This window comes from Hyla sarda, chromosome 13, assembly GCF_029499605.1.
Source record: "Hyla sarda isolate aHylSar1 chromosome 13, aHylSar1.hap1, whole genome shotgun sequence".
In the NCBI taxonomy this organism is placed as follows: domain Eukaryota; kingdom Metazoa; phylum Chordata; class Amphibia; order Anura; family Hylidae; genus Hyla; species Hyla sarda.
The window spans coordinates 44,171,749-44,189,026 of record NC_079201.1 but is presented as its reverse complement, the minus strand read 5'-3'; the positions used below and the strand labels follow the sequence as shown (position 1 = coordinate 44,189,026).

The following is a 17,278-nucleotide window of genomic DNA, read 5'->3' as shown; positions in this document are numbered from 1 at the left end:
ATTTACCGCCGGATACTTACTGTAATCCTCCGCCCATGTGAGTACATTGGGGGGGGGGGGGTAACATCCAGCTGTTGCAAAACTACAACTCCCAGCATGTACGGTCTCAGTGCCTGCTGGGAGTTGTAGTTTTGCAACAGCTGGAGGCGCACTGGTTGTGAAACACAGAGTTTGGTAACAAACTCAGTGTTTTGCAACCAGTGTGCCTTCAGCTTTTGCAAAAGCTACAACCCCCAGCATGTACGGAAAGCGGAAGGGCATGCTGGGTCTTGTAGTTATGCATCAGCTGGAGGCATACTACTTTGGCTGGGGATGCTGGGGATTGTAGTTATGCAACAGCTGGAGACACACTGGTTTACTACTTAACTCAGTGTGCCTTCAGCTGTTGCAAAACTACAACTCTCAGCAGTCACCAACAGCCAACGAGCATTCTGGGAGTTGTAGTTATGCAACCACCAGATGCACCACTACAACTCCCAGCATGCAATTTAGCTGATTGTTCAAGCTGGGAGTTGTAGTTATACAACAGCTGAAGGTACACTTTTCCATAGAAAAAATGTGCCTCCAGCTGTTGCAAAACCATAAGTCCCAGCATGCCCATAAGGGAATGCTGGGAATTGTGGTGGTCTGCCTCCTCCTGTTGCATAACTACAGCTCCCAGCATGCCCTTTTTGCATGCTGGGAGCTGTTGCTAAGCAACAGCAGGAGGCTGTCACTCACCTCCAACGATCCACGTCGCGCAGGTCAGTCCCGCTGCCGCCGCTGCTCCTGGAGCCCCGATCCCAACATTCACGCCGGGGATCGGGGTCCCCAGCACCCGGGGTGCACGTCCCACACCCGCTCACGTCCTCCGGAAGAGGGGCGGAGCGGGTTGCGGGAGTGACACCCGCAGCAGGCGCCCTGATTGGTCGGCCGGGAGATCGGCCGCCGAATCAGGGCGATTGTGAGGTGGCACCAGTGCCACCTCACCCCCGCTGTCTATGGCTGTTCTGGGCCGTCTCTGACTGCCCCGATCAGCCAGTAATTCCGGGTCACCGGAGACCCGATTGACCCGGAATCGCCGCAGATCGCTGGACTGAATTGTCCAGCGATCTGCGGCCATCGCCGACATGGGGGGGCATAATGACCCCCCTGGGCGATATGCCGCGATGCCTGCTGAACGATTTCAGCAGGCATCGGCCACCGGCTCCCCTCCGGCTAGTGACGGGGGGCCAGGAATGGACAGGACCTACTCCTACGTCCTCGGTCCTTAAGGACTCGGAAACGGGGGCGTAGGAGTACGTCCATTGTCCTTAAGGGGTTAAAGCAGACAGGCTCCCTGTCATCAGCTGACTAGTGAGTCAGGTCTCGGCCACATTTCAACCTGGGAGAAATCTGAGACAACAACCATTTTGTATGCTGTTAAAAATAAATATTGGGGTGAAAATCACATAAGAATTGTCAGAAAACCGTCACACACAGGTACAGACACTATATTATGAACTACACTAACTTTACAGCCCCTGTAGCATAGTCAAATAAAAAAAAACACATCTGACCAATTTCACTTGAAGCATTAAAGGGGTATTCCAGGAAAAACCTTTTTTATATATATCAACTGGCTCCAGAAAGTTAAACAGATTTGTAAATTACTTCTATTAACCCCTTAAGGACTCAGGGTTTTTCCGTTTTTGCACTTTCGTTTTTTCCTCCTTACCTTTTAAAAATCATAACCCTTTAAATTTTCCACCTAAAAATCCATATTACGGCTTATTTTTTGCGTCGCCAATTTTACTTTGCAGTGACATTAGTCATTTTACCCAAAAATGCACGGCGAAACGGAAAAAAAAAATCATTGTGCGACAAAATCGGAAAAAAACGCCATTTTGTAACTTTTGGGGGCTTCCGTTTCTACGCAGTGCATATTTCGGTAAAAATTACACCTTATCATTATTCTGTAGGCCCATACGGTTAAAATGATACCCTACTTATATAGGTTTGATTTTGTCGCACTTCTGGAAAAAATCATAACTACATGCAGGAAAATGTAAACGTTTAAAAATGTCATCTTCTGACCCCTATAACTTTTTTATTTTTCCATGTACAGGGCGGTATGAGGACTCATTTTTTGCGCCGTGATCTGAAGTTTTTATCGGTATGATTTTTGTTTTGATCACTTTTTATTCATTTTTTGAATGGTATAAAAAGTGACCAAAATACGCTTTTTTGGACTTTGGAATTTTTTTGCGCGTACGCCATTGACCGTGCAGTTTAATTAATGATATATTTTTATAGTTCGGACATTTACGCACGCGGCGATACCACATATGTTTATTTTTTTTTTTTTACACTGTTTTATTTTTTTTTTTATGGGAAAAGGGGGGTGATTCAAACTTTTATTAGGGAAGGGGTTAAATGACCTTTATTAACACTTTTTTTTTACTTTTTTTTTTGCAGTGTTATAGGTCCCATAGGGACCTATAACACTGCACACACTGATCTCCTATGCTGATCACTGGCGTGTATTAACACGCCTGTGATCAGCATTATCGGCGCTTGACTGCTCCTGCCTGGATCTCAGGCACGGAGCAGTCATTCGTCGATCGGACACCGAGGAGGCAGATAAGGACCCTCCCGGTGTCCGATCAGCGGTTCGGGACGCCGCGATTTCACCGCGGCGGTCCCGAACAGCCCGACTGAGCAGCCAGGTCACTTTCAGTTTCACTTTAGAAGCGGCGGTTAGCTTTGACCGCCGCTTTTAAAGGGTTAATACCGCACATCGCCGCGATCGGCGATGTGTGGTATTAGCCGCGGGTCCCGGCCGTTGATGAGCGCCGGGACCGCCGCGATATGATGCAGGGAGCCGGCGCAGGAAGTAAATATACATCCTGCGTCGTTAAGGGGTTAAATCTTAATCCTTTCAGTACTTATGAGCTTCTGAAGTTAAGGTTGTTCTTTTCTGTCTAAATCCTCTCTGATGACACCTGTCTCAGGAAACGCCCAGGAATGCTTCTAAACTGGGCGTTTCCCGAGACAGGTGTCAATTTTTGCAAGGGGTAAAAGGAGAAAATTTTCCCTTGAGTAAGCGCACACCTCATATGTCTATGTTAATTGTTCGGCGGGCGCAGTAGAGGGCTCAGAAGCGAAGGAGCGACAAGGGGATTTTGGAGAGAACATTTTTCTGAAATGGTTTTTGGGGGGCATGTCACCTTTAGGAAGCCCCTAGGGTGTCAAAACAGCAAAAAAAAAACACATGGCATACCATTTTGGAAACTAGACCCCTTGGGGAACATAATAAGGGGTAAAGTGAACCTTAATACCCCACAGGGGTTTCACAACTTTTGCATATGTAAAAAAAAAAATATATATATATAATAATTTTCACTAAAATGTGTTTCCCCGAAATTTCACATTTTTGCAAGGGTTAATAGCAGAAAATACCCCCCAAAATTTGCAACCCCATTTCTTCTGAGTATGGAAATACCCCATGTGTGGACGCCAAGTGCCCTGCGGTCGAACTACAATGCTCAGAAGAGGAGGAATGAATTTGTTTGGAATGGTAGTCAGGGGCCATGTGCCAAATTTTACCTAAAAGGCTTGTTTTCCCCAAAATTTAACATTTTTGAAAAGGGTAATAGCAGAAAATGCCCTCCAAAATTTGAAGCCCAATTTCTCTCGATTCAGAAAACACCCCATAGGGGGGTAAAAAGTGCTCTGCTGGCGCACTACAGGTCTCAGAAGAGAAGGAGTCACATTTTGGCTTTTTGGAAGCAAATTTTGCTCTGGGGGCATTCCTCATTTAGGAAGCCCCTGTGGTGCCAGGACAGCAAAAAAAAAACCCACATGGCATTACATTTTGGATACTAGACCCCTCGGGGAACGTAACAGTGTTACAGTGAGTACTTACACCTCACAGGTTTTTTGAACAGTGGGCCATAAAAGTAAAAAATTTGATTTTTTTTGCACTATATTGATAGTTTTACCCCAAATGTTTCATTTTCACATTGGGTAATAGGGCAAAAGGCCCCCAAAATTTGTAGAACAACTTCGTCTGAGAAAAAAATACCCCATATGTAGATGTAAATTGCTCTGTGGACACACTGCAATGCTCAGAATGGAAGGAGTGAAAATTTTGTTGAAATTGAAGTTGGGGGTCATGTGCATTTATAAAGCCCCCAACAGCAAAAAAAAAAAAAAAACATTTGTGACACCATTTTAGAAACTACACCTCTCAATGAACGTAACAAGGGGTACAATGGGAAATACCTCACAGGTTTTTTGAAAAGTGGGCCTAAATTGAAAAATTTGATTTTTTTTCCACAAAAATGCTGGGGTTACCCAATTTTTAAAATTTTCACAAGGGGTAATATGAGGAATTGGGTTACAAATTTTGGAGGGCTTTTTCCCCTGACTATAAAAATACATCCACATATAGGGTAACGTGCTGGGCGGGCGCACAACAAGGCTCAGAAGTCATAGAGGTCACTTTGTATTTGTGGCCTATGGCATATCAGTAGCTGACGGTTACATACATTCCGAGGAAAATACAAAAATGAAACACCCAAATGTGACACCATTACAGAAAGTACCCACCCTGAGGAATGGGTATAGGGGTAAAGAGGACATTTCTAACGCACAGGTGTTTCCTAAATTTATTTTCCAGGAATGGATGAAGGGTAGCTTTTGAAAATTGCAATTTTCAACCTATGCTCTGCTTAATTTTTGCTGGGAACAACTAACATGTGACTCCGAGTTGTCGCCTGGAAATATGACAGAGCTCAGCGAGAACTCTTTGCATTTGAGGCGGATGTTTGTTACAGACCTAACAGTTACATACATTCAGAGGAAAATACAAGAAAGGAACACCCATTTGTGAGAATACTACAAACAGTACACCCCCTAGGGAAGGTGTATAGGGTGAAGTGGAGATTTGGAACAGACGGGTGTTCCCTTCATTTATTTTCCAGGAATGGATGAAGAGTACTATGGGGGGAAGAAAATTGCAATTTTAGTACTGATATGCCAATTATTTTCCCAGAATGATGACCCAGAGTACAGCCAAAAGTAAAAATGATGCCCGCCCCAAACCCTATACTCTGAATCATCATTCTGGGAAGGGGATGTGTGGGGCCGTCCCTATTCTGTTACCTCAAATGCACAACCCACTCAGGTGGGGAGAGAGAGCGTTGCGCATTTGAGGCAACTGCAAACCTCCAATGCTGTTGACTCTGTGTCCCATGACTCATTTTTTAGGGGGAAGAAGAAAAAAAAAAAGATATTGGGGGGTATTGAGAATTTTTTTATTCATTTTTTTTGGGGGGGGGGGGGGGGGGGGGGGGTTGGTATAAAATTTGGAAGACAATGTACCCTGGACTGGTACATTGGAGTCGAATTGTGGGGAATGAAAATTAGGGCAAAGGACGGAAAATGTAGTACTCCATGGAAGTGTGATACTCCCTGAAGCAGCCTATGCAGAGGCCCGGATGATCGGGGCAAGTGTCGCATTGAGTGGTGGTGTCCTTCCGAATCCCCCTCTTGCGACACACTCTGCATTTCTTCTGAGATCGTCCCTTCTTTCCAGTGTGGGGGATCACACCTGGAAAGTGTTGGCCCGGGACAATCCGGGGACCTGAAGTTCCAGAGGTGCTCTGACCCGCTCTTTGGCGGTCACCATAGATGAGGGCCTTTAGAACTTCCTCTTGGAACTCCAGGTATGTCCCTGTGTTGCCAGCGTTCTTGTACAGTACAAAAGAGTTGTACATGGCAACCTGTACCATGTAGACCGCAACTTTTTTGTACCATATCTTTGTTTTCCGCATGACTTGATCAGGAAGATCACCTCCCCCCCATATACCGATTGTAGTCCAGAATACAATCAGGCTTGAGGACTGGTCCCACGGTACCTCGCACAGGGACAAGGGTGCTGCCATTCCCATGAATTGTGGTGAGCATAAGGACATCCCTCTTGTCCTTATACTGGACCAACAACAGGTTCTCATGGGAAAGGCATGGGACTCACCCCGGGGGGTAGGAGTCTGCAGGGGATAGGAAGGAAGGCCTCTTTGATTCTTCCGGACTGTCCCACAAGCAAGCGTGGATCTGGCGGCGAGGGATGTGAAGAGAGGGATACTAGTATAAAAGTTATCCACGTAAAGGTGGTAACCTTTATCTAGCAATGGGTGCAAAAGGCCCCAAATGATTTTCCCGCTAACACCCAGAGTGGGGGAACAATCTGGGGGTTCAATGCGGGAATCTCGTCCCTCATACACCATAAACTTGCAAGTTTACCCGGAGGTACTCTCGCAAAGTTTATACATCTTCATGCCATACCGCGCTCGCTTGGTCGAGATTTATTGCCGGAAGCTGAGTCTCTCCTTAAAGCTGATGAGCGACCTCCCTTCCAGGGACATAGGCCTCCCAAAATCTGGCCCCGAAGTGATTGATGACCGGCCTGATTTTATACAGGCGATCATACGCGGGATCAGTTCGGGGGGACATGCCGCATTATCAGCATAATGCAAACATCTCCGAATGGCCTCGAACCGGGAACGTGCCATGGCCATACTGTAGAGGAGTGTCTGGTAAAAGACGTCCCCACTCCAATATTGCCTGACACTGGGTTTTTTAACTAGACCCATATGCAACACGAGGCCCCAAAAGGTCCTCATTTCGGCTGCATCGACTGGAGTCCAGCCGCCGGGTCTAGCTAAAAGTGAGCCCGGGTTAGCGGCGACGAACTGTTGTGCCTACAGATTCGTCTGTGTAACCATTAGATTAACAAAGTCGTCACTGAAAAAATGACCGAAAAAGTCCTTTTCAGTGAACCCGGCGATGTTAATCTTGATTTCTGAGTCGCCAACAAACTCAGGAATCACGGGCTCGTGGTCTGCTGGCTGAGCCCAGTCAAGTTCTCCGGTACGAGGGGGGCTTCACTAGTATGAGCGCCAGGGGGACTCATACTAGCATGGGGCACAGGATCAAGGGCAGAGGAGGTTTGCGGCACCGCATGGCGGCGTCTCCGCCGCCTTGGTGGCTCATCATCAGAACTAGATGATGAGGAGGACGATGAAATAAGGAAGGTGGGGTCTTCATCGTCCTCTGAGCCGCTCTCGATGTCGGAGGCAATTATGGCATATGCCTCCTCCGCCGAAAACGCTCTGCGGGCCATTTCCCTACTCTAATGGGGATACGGGTGTGTGTGTGTGTGGGGGGGAAAACTTTATTGGTGTGTGTGCTGGGTGTGGTGTGGTGCGATACTACCTCCCTAACCCGCCCTAACCTAACTAAACTAACCTAACTAAACTAACCCGCCCTAACAGAAAAAAAAATAAAAAGGGGACTTTAAAAAAAAAAAAGGGACTTCTAGCGCAAAAAAGCCCTGCGCCCAAAAAAAGCCTGAACCAAAAAAAAAACGCTGATCAGTGATAAATCACAGACAGCGGTGGGACAGGCTGCACACACAGGTATGGTCCGGCCACACAGCACACGCCTGCTACTGGTGGCACGGACCTCCTATGGGTGCAAAAAAAACGTGTAAAAAAGCGCCGGCACCACAAAAAAAAAAAAAAGTTGATCAGTACTACGGGACTGATCAGCGGTGGGTGGGCTTTAACAAACGGTGGCGGACCGCTCTTTTATAACTAAGAGAGTCCGCACACGCTTAGGGAGAAAAAAAAAGCTGCGCCAAAAAAAAAGCTGGCGGCAGACCGCAGCGACCCAGCTGGGCCGGGGTCATGCAGCTAAAGGTGCTACGGACCCACGGACACCCACTGAGGTACGCCGAAAAAAAATTTTACATTTTTAACCCTAACCTGTCCTTACCTAAAGCTATCCCTGGGGATTTCTGTGCCAAGGGGCCACAGAAAGGGGGCAAGGGGCACTTTTTACTTTCAATAGTTTTTTATTGGTTTTAAAACCTAAAAGAAACAAGTAACCACAGTGTTACATAAACATATATCAGCAAGTATTCCGACGCTGTCATCTCCCTGTATCCCCCAACTGTTTGGGGCCAGGTGCACACAAATTACAGAATGCAACATTAACAGTATACAACAAATCTGTCCGTCTTTTTTTCCTCTATCATAACTTACTGGGAAGCCTTCACTGCTGTTTTAATCTTCATTTTCAAGTCGTGCTTTGCTACTTTTAGGAACATGTGTCACAATGAGCTTAAATGCTAATTTCTATAGTTTGTAAAGGTTTATGTCAAAGATATGCTTCTTAGTAGGCATCTATATTCTGGTATCCCCAGTAGGAGGCTCTCTCCCTGCCAAAATATAGGAAAAATTCAGCTCACCGTTATAGTTCTCAGACCCAGATCATGTATATGGTAACACACCTCTCCAGTTGGAAGACTCGGAATGAGGCAAGGGCCGTGTTCCCAGGTGCGGCAATTAGGCAGAGGAGAAAGTAACATCCGGCTCCCAAACTGGATAAAATACTGGCTTTATTGGAAAATATTAAAAACCAAACTGGAACATAGTTACATAGTTAGTACGGTCGAAAAAAGACATATGTCCATCAAGTTCAACCAGGGAATTAAGGGGTAGGGGTGTGGCGCGATATTGGGGAAGGGATGAGATTTTATATTTCTTCATAAGCATTAATCTTATTTTGTTCCAGGAATGTATCTAATCCTGTTTTAAAGCTGATAATTGTTCCTGCTGTGACCAGTTCCTGAGGTAGACCGTTCCATAAATTCACAGTCCTCACGGTAAAGAAGGCGTGTCGCCCCTTGAGACTAAACTTTTTTTTCTCCAGACGGAGGGAGTGCCCCCTCGTCCTTTGGGGGGGTTTAACCTGGAACAGTTTTTCTCCATATTTTTTGTATGGGCCATTAATATACTTATATACGTTTATCATATCCCCCCTTAAACGTCTCTTCTCAAGACTAAACAATTGTAACTCCTTTAATCGCTCCTCATAGCTAAGATGTTCCATGCCCCATATTAGTTTAGTCGCGCGTCTCTGCACCCTTTCCAACTCCGCAGTGTCCCTTTTATGGACAGGTGACCAAAACTGAACAGCATATTCCAGGTGAGGCCGTACCAATGCTTTATAAAGGGGGAGTATTATGTCCCTGTCCCTTGAGTCCATGCCTCTTTTGATACATGACAATATCCTGCCGGCTTTGGAAGCAGCAGCCTGACATTGCATGCTATTCTGTAGTCTGTGATCTACAAGTACACCCAGATCCTTCTCTACCAGTGACTCTGCCAGTTTAATCCCCCCTAAGACATACGATGCATGCAGGTTATTAGTACCCAGATGCATAACTTTACATTTATCCACATTGAACCTCATTTGCCAAGTGGATGCCCAGACACTTAGTCTATCCAAGTCATCTTGTAACTTATGCACATCCTCTATAGACTGTACCGTGCTACAAAGCTTGGTGTCATCTGCAAAGATAGAAACAGAGCTGTTAATACCATCCTCTATATCATTGATAAATAAATTAAACAACAGCGGTCCCAGTACTGAACCTTGGGGTACACCACTAATAACCGGGGACCAATCAGAGTACGAATCATTGACCACCACTCTCTGGGTACGATCCATGAGCCAGTGTTCAATCCAGTTACAAACTAAAATTTCCAAACCCAAAGACCTTAACTTACCTGTCAGACGTCTATGAGGGACAGTATCAAATGCTTTAGCAAAATCCAGAAACACTATATCCACAGCCATTCCTCTGTCAAGGCTTCTACTCACCTCTTCATAAAAGCAAATTAGATTGGTTTGACAACTTCTATCCTTAGTAAACCCATGCTGGCTATCACTTATAATACAATTATCCCCTATGTATTCCTGTATGTAATCCCTTATAAGTCCTTCAAACAATTTACCCACAATGCACGTTAAACTTACCGGTCTATAGTTTCCTGGGGAAGACCTAGAGCCCTTTTTGAAGATTGGCACCACATTCGCCTTGCGCCAGTCCCTTGGCACAATACCAGACACCAGAGAATCTCTAAATATCATGAACAGGGGTACAGATATTACTGAACTTACCTCTCTAAGAACTCTTGGGTGTAGTCCATCCGGTCCTGGGGATTTGCTTACATTTATATCACTTAACTTACCTTGTACCATCTCTACATTAAGCCAGTTCAGTACATTACATGATGTGTTACCAGCACTGACCTGGCCAATGTCAGCTCCTTCTTCCATAGTGTATACAGAACTAAAGAACCCATTCAGTAGCTCCGCCTTCTCTTGATCGCCTGTGACAACCTCCCCATTATCATTATTAAGGGGTCCTACATGCTCTGTCCTTGGTTTTTTTGCATTTATATATCTAAAAAAATATTTAGGATTAGTTTTGCTTTCTTTGGCCACCTGTCTCTCATTTTGATTTTTTGCTGTTTTTATTACATTTTTACAGATTTTATTAAGCTCCTTGTATTGTTTAAATGTTATCGCTGACCCATCAGATTTGTATTTTTTGAAGGCTATTTTTTTGCTGTTTATTGCTCTTTTAACATCATGTGTCAGCCATGTAGGATTTAGTTTCAATCGTTTATATTTGTTCCCCTTTGGTATATATTTAGCTGTATAGTTATTTAGAGTTAATTTAAAGATGTCCCATTTACCTTCTGTATCAGTATTTGAGAACACCTCCCCCCAGTCTATGTCCTGTAGTGCAGCCCTCAGCCCAGGGAAATTTGCCTTTTTAAAGTTATATGTTTTTGCCTTCCCCGCCTGTCTTTGTTTTCTACATTTTAAGTCAAAAGTAACTATATTGTGGTCGCTATTACCAAGGTTTTCCCGCACAGTTACATTACCAACCAGCTCTGCGTTGTTGGAAATGATCAGATCCAACAAGGCATCACTTCTTGTTGGGTCCTCCACAAACTGGCCCATAAAATTATCCTGCAATAAATTTAGGAATTGTCGCCCCTTTGTAGTTTTAGCCAACCCCGGACCCCAATCTATATCTGGATAGTTAAAATCTCCCATTATTACCACTGTACCTGCCCGGGCGGCCCTCTCTATTTGTTTATGAAGCCGAACTTCTATCTCTTCAGTGATATTAGGGGGTCTGTAGATTACCCCAAATATTATTTTTTCAGTATTTCCCTCCTTTTGTAATTCTACCCACAATGATTCCACATCCTCAGAATCATCACACACTATGGCATCGTTCACACTGACTTTCATACCACTTCTTACATACAGACAGACTCCACCACCTTTTCTGTTCATTCTATCCTTGCGAAACAATGTAAACCCCTGCAGATTGACAGATAATGTAGATAAGAACAAATGTAGATAAGAACAAACGAAACAAACAAACGAAACGCAACCAACGCGTTTCGACCTGTTAACAAGTCTTAATCATGATTAAGACTTGTTAACAGGTCGAAACGCGTTGGTTGCGTTTCGTTTGTTCTTATCTACATTATGTTCCAGTTTGGTTTTTAATATTTTCCAATAAAGCCAGTATTTTATCCAGTTTGGGAGCCGGATGCTACTTTCTCTCCCTGCCCCTTATGCTAGAAAAACTCCCTCAATCAACTTTTATGCTGTAAGTAGATGCTTCCCAACCCGACCATCTGATATGGAATTTAGCTAAAGATCCCGAACCTCTGGCCAGTGTGTATTCAAACGCATAGGTCATATTAAGTCTATCTACTTCCATTGTGCGTGTAGGTATCGAGGCAGTCTTCCAGCATCTAGTCAGTGCTATTTTTGCTATTATACAAAAATACAAAAGAAATCCCTCATTGCATGCGGTATTTCATGCACACCTATAAAAAGGAGCACCAGCTGTGGAGACCAATGCACCCTAGCTCTCTGAATCTCTGTCAACAGTGCTCTGCAGTCCTCCCAGAATGGTTTTATGAGAGGGCATTTCCACAGTATGTGGACCAATGTTCCTTTCTGGTCGCAGCCCCTCCAACATGTATTAGCAGAGCCCGGATAGGCTAGCGCTACTTTATCCGGCGTGAAATACCATCTTAAAATGGTTTTGTAAGCTGATTCTATGGGTGAGGAACACTGCAGAGCCCTGTGAACACCTCGGAAAGCCCTCTGCCATTCCTCAATTGGTATAACAATGCTCAAGTCTCTCTCCCACAGTCTAAGCGGATAAGATTTATTACAAGTGTTCGTTTGAGTGTATAATAAATATAGTGGTGAGAGCCCCTTTATCTGAGAAGCTAGATATGTAAGAGTGGCAGGATTCATGGAGATCTGAGTCCGTTTTAATGATCCCAGAAAATGACGAATTCTAAGAAATTTATAAAAATCAGTGCTAGGTAGATTGTACTTCTTCTGTATGTCCCCAAATGTCATTAGTCCATACCCCTCATATAGCTATCTAATTGAGTTAATATTTGCTTTGATCCAGTTTGACAGGTCTATATCCCTTATGGAAGCTTGAACAAACGTCAACGGTAGGCTCAAGGGGCTCATGTCCACCTGGCCTTTCACTTTCGATAGGTAACTGGACCACACTCTCAGAGAGTCGCGAACCATAGGGTTACGGACAGTCGGGACCTCTACATTCCATGCTGGTGTGTATAAAACGTCATGCAGTGAAAAGGGATCAACCGATAAGCTCTCTATCTTCACCCAAGGGGGGGGGGGGGGAGGACGACCACCAATGCCGCAAAAAGGATACCAATGTGGATACATAATATCCTTTAATATCTGGAGATCCCAAACCCCCTGCTAATTTAGATTTGGCCATAATAGCTGCATTCAAGCGAGGTTTCTTACCGGCCCAAATAAATCTAGAGAGAATAGATGTGGCCTTCCTAAAAAAAGATTCTGGTATGTGAATTGGCATCGTGCAAAATAAATACAGTAACTTCGGCAGTAAAAACATCTTGAACGCCGCTATGTGGCCCATCCAAGATATCTCCATCGAAGAGTATCTATGTATTGCAGAGGTCAAGTCCGATAATAGTGGCTCATAATTTAGAGCATATAAAAGGGAGTGTGGCGAAGCCACACTGACTCCCAGGTATTTAATGCTATTTGGGCACCATTCAAAGCTATATGTAGACTTCAAGGACTGCATAATACAAGGTGAAAGATTCAGTGGGAGTGCTTGCGTCTTGTTTGTATTTAAATGATAATAGGAAAGCACTCCATATTCCTCTATAGTTTTCATGACCTCCGAGAGAGAGGACAGTGGGTTGGTCAGGGATAGTATGACATCGTCTGCATATAAAGAAATGAGGTGCGAAACACCAGCTATATCTACTCCAGATATATTATCGTTTAACCTAAGGGCCTGGGCCAGGGGTTCAATGGACAGGATGTATATTAGAGGGGAGAGGGGGCAGCCCTGTCTCGAGCCATTTGTGATCAAAAATTCCCTAGATAGGGAACCATTTGCCAATACTCTGGCTGTGGGACAGGAATAAAGAGAGGAAATAGCAGTGAGAATAGGACCTACGATACCCATCTGCTGTAGGACCGAGAAGGCAAACGACCAACGGAGTCGGTCGAATGCCTTCTCGGCGTCCAGGGCTAGGACCAAAGCCGGGGTGCCCTCAATTTCTAGATTATAAAAAACATTCAGGAGCCTACGTGTGTTATCCGACGTTTGTCTTCCAGCTACAAAGCCTGCTTGGTCTGAGCTAATTATGGAGGGTAATACAGCAGCCAGTCTAGAAGCTAAAAGCTTCGCTAGGATCTTTATATCTTGATTTAATAAAGATATAGGGCGATAGTTTCGCGGTGCATCTACAGATTTACCAGGCTTTGGTAGAGTGGTTATGAGGGCCTGTAAATTTTCCCTGGGTAATTTCCCAGTCAGCATAGCTGTCTGGCAGAATTTAAGCAGATATGGGGATAAATGTATAGCGTATTTTTTATAATATAAGCTAGAAAAACCATCGGGTCCGGGTGCTTTCCCTACTGGTAAAGATCTTATGGTATCTAACAGTTCCTGATGACTAATCTCCACATTAATCGCCTTTATTTGTCCCTCTGTAAGAGAAGGCAAGTTTAATTTAGCCAAATAATGTTGAATAGCTGGCATTGGGTCAGTCTCAGGCAGTGCCTGGTCTCCTAAATTATATAAATGGGAATAAAAGGTTGCAAAACCATCTGCAATGTCAGCCGGGGTATATAACTTAGTTTGCGAAGTGGGGTGTATTAGGAAGGGTATTCGGGATTTAATTTGTCGTTTTTTAAGTCGTTGGGCTAGCAGCTTACCTGCTTTGTTATCTTGAGCATAATAACGTGCTTGTAACTTTCGGTGTGCTTTTTCATATGTGTGTAAAAATAAACTGCGAAGTTCCTGCCGTATAGAAAAAAGAGAAGAAGCAGTTAATGTGGAAGGAGAGGAAATATTCTCCCGTTCCGCTATTTGTAGGCGGGACAAGACATCTTTTAGTTTACTATCTCTTAGCTTTTTTAGTATGGAACTGTATTTAATACAGAGACCCCTGATAACTGCTTTATGGCAGTTCCAGAGGGAAATAGGACTGTCTACCGTATTATCGTTTATGTGAAAATATTCAGTTATATCTTTTTCAAGCCTTCCAGAATATTCACAATGTGATAATAAAAAAGGGTTAAGTCGCCATGAGTGTGCACGGGGAGAGGACATAGTGTCTTTCAATTCCATGGATATAGCTGCGTGGTCCGACCACTGAATAGTTTCTAAAGTAGTACCCGTAACTGAATCTAGTAAAGATGCATCAATCAAAAACATATCCACTCTGGAATAAGAATTATGTGCAGCTGAATAGAAAGAAAACGATTTGTCTGTGCCATGTTCAATTCTCCATGGGTCATATAATTCCCTCTCCCAAGCCCACCTGGCCAGAACTGAGGAAGACGCTCTAGTATGTGAAGTAGTGTCTAGAGCGGGATCCCACACTGAATTGTAGTCTCCCCCGAGTATCAGTGACCCCCACGTTTGTTTCATTATCCTTCTGTAAAGTGAATTGAGAAAACCCAACTGTCCTGCATTAGGAGCGTATAATGAGACCAAAGTCAACGGGATATTATTAATCGTGCATCTCAAAATGGCATATCTACCTTTTGTATCAGTGTAAACTTCTTTCAGCTGGAAAGCTACTGTGTTTTTAATTGCTATCAAGGAACCCCTGGACTTAGTTTTGTAGTGAGATTGAAAAATATGTGGATAAGCTGAGTGCTTCAGTCTAAAGGCGTCCCTTGAAAGCAAGTGCGTTTCCTGAGCAAATATCACATCCCTTCTGAGCGCCTGTGCCTCTTTCCAGAAATATGAACGTTTACAAGGTGTATTAAGCCCATTAGCATTGATACTAGCAATGCGGATCCCCATTGGACCAGCATAATTCAGCTATATAATTAAGTTGAGTGACTAGGTAACGGGGAGGGGTGTGTGTCTCCCAGCCAGCACCCACACCCCTACAGTGTAGAAGCAAAGCATCACTAACGAAGGTATGAGCAACATTTAAGCGACTTAGACAGAAAAAAACTTTCACCATAAAGAAAAACATAAAATAAGGAAAACACACGAGCCATAGGCCCAACTCAGAAGAGCCCAAAAAACGAAGTAGGGCAACAGTCCAGTCCGAAGCCATAAGTGGACCTACACAGCCCTCCCGAACCTGCAGATAGTAAAATGATTTCAGTCACCAACTTCAGCTAGGCCACAGCCCATTCTTTTCGTAACTTGGGAGCCGAGTTGGTAGATCTAGATGGTCTGCCTTGTATTGGAGGTAAGTTCCATGATGAGAGGAGAGATTGTCCTTCGGATGCTGAGCGAATGACATGAGTTTTATTGTCCCTTCGTACCAACAAACGAGCAGGAAATCCCCATCTGTATGCGATATTTGCTGACCGGAGGGCCAGAGTGATGGGTTGCAATAGGCGTCTCGCTTGCATTGTTGCCGCTGACAGATCTGCATACACTGCCACCTGATGGTAGGGGGCAGGGAGTCCATTGTTTTTCCTAGAGTACTCCATAATTTTTTCATTTATGGTTAAAAAATGGACCCTTGCCAATATATCTCTTGGGACCGATTCGTCCAAGTGGCGGGGTTTAGGTATCCGATGAGCTCTGTCAACCTCCAGCTCCTGAGGTGTACAATCTGGTAGCACAGTTTGGATTAAGGAGCGTACATATGAAGGAATGTCCATAGGCTGTATCGACTCCGGGACCCCTCTCAATTTAAGGTTGTTACGACGACTCCTGTCTTCCAGGTCAGCTATCTTTTCTCTTAGCAGAACTACCTCCAACTCTGTATGGGAATCTATTAGTATGTTGTGAGATTCTGAGAATTCCTCCATCTTGTTTTCAAGGTGATCTATCCGCCCACAGAGTTCATCTATTGTGCTGTTCAGTGGGGATATTGTTTTTTGCATATCTTGTAAAAAGGTCTGCCTCAGTATCAGTAGCATATTTTTCATGGCAGTGTCTGTCAGTGGCGCTCCAGACACCTCCAGTGAGCAAGGAGCACCCAGTTCCTCCACCTCCCCCTCCTTAGCGTCCAGCAAGCCCTGTACCTCAGCTCTGGGTGTTGTGGAAGCTGCCTCCTGCGATGAGCCGAGTTCTGGTGTCGCAGCTGGAGGAGGGGAGGCCGGATCCAGCAGTGCAGGCCCCGCTCCTCTTCTATGCAGGCTCCCCGAACGGAGCGCCGGACTTTCGCGGCCGCCATCCTCTGTGTTGTTCCTCTCCCCGTTCTTTGCTGCCAAGGAGCTGTGCAGCGCCGAGTCTGACGTGGATCTGCGGGGAGGCAGCTCAACCTGTGTGCGAGGTGGGTCCGGAGAGCGGGGCCGCGATGTTGCTGCGAATGTCCCGGAGTCGGCGCCATCTTGCTCCCTCTGCTTGCTTCTAGTGAAGCTGAATTTTGCTAGAGTCCCTTGTCGTGCGATCCTTTTTCTGCGGCCGGACATACTGGGTGATGGTTCCCCACTCTTTGAGCCAAAAAGTTGCTTTTTCGGGCTACAGGATCGGAGCTCCTATGCTATGCAGCCATCCACTCCGGCAGCCAGACCACGCCCCCCCAAGGGGCACTTTTTATTTACTGAGGGGATGGTGGGCAGCACGGGGCTCCGTCCTGCACACCAGATCTGAGTGGAATGGCGGGCAGAACGGAGCAACGTGCTCCTAGCCCCCACCATCCCCTCCCATTACACTGTGATTGGTGTGGCCACTTTGGCTACCCAATCACAACTGTACTGAGGGGGGTGGCCACAATGCCAGTCCCCAGTACAGCAAGCATGGTGATTGGTGGTGTATACTACACCACCAGTCACCATCTACATCCGGGTCACAGGGTCACACGTGACCCTGATGACCCGGAACCGCTGCAGAACGCTGGTTAGTAGTTACCGGCGTCCT

The 17,278-nt window shown here is 45.2% G+C and overlaps 1 protein-coding gene across 9 annotated transcripts in view; it reads left to right on the top strand.

The window, feature by feature from the left end:
- The window catches only part of TBC1D16 (TBC1 domain family member 16), a 564,967-nt gene that overhangs the window by 23,645 nt on the left and 524,044 nt on the right, over window positions 1-17,278 (top strand). For 8 of the 9 annotated variants that reach the window (XR_008849569.1, XR_008849568.1, XM_056550065.1 and 5 more), the window contains exon 2: window positions 12,335-12,500. The exons of the other annotated variant lie outside the window; for it this stretch is intronic. Coding sequence is in view for 6 of the 8 variants with exons in the window: in XM_056550065.1 (XP_056406040.1) it covers window positions 12,495-12,500 (6 nt within the window). In the remaining 2 variants the exon portion in view is untranslated. The remainder of the gene's footprint in view (window positions 1-12,334; window positions 12,501-17,278) is intronic. 9 annotated transcript variants of the gene reach the window in all.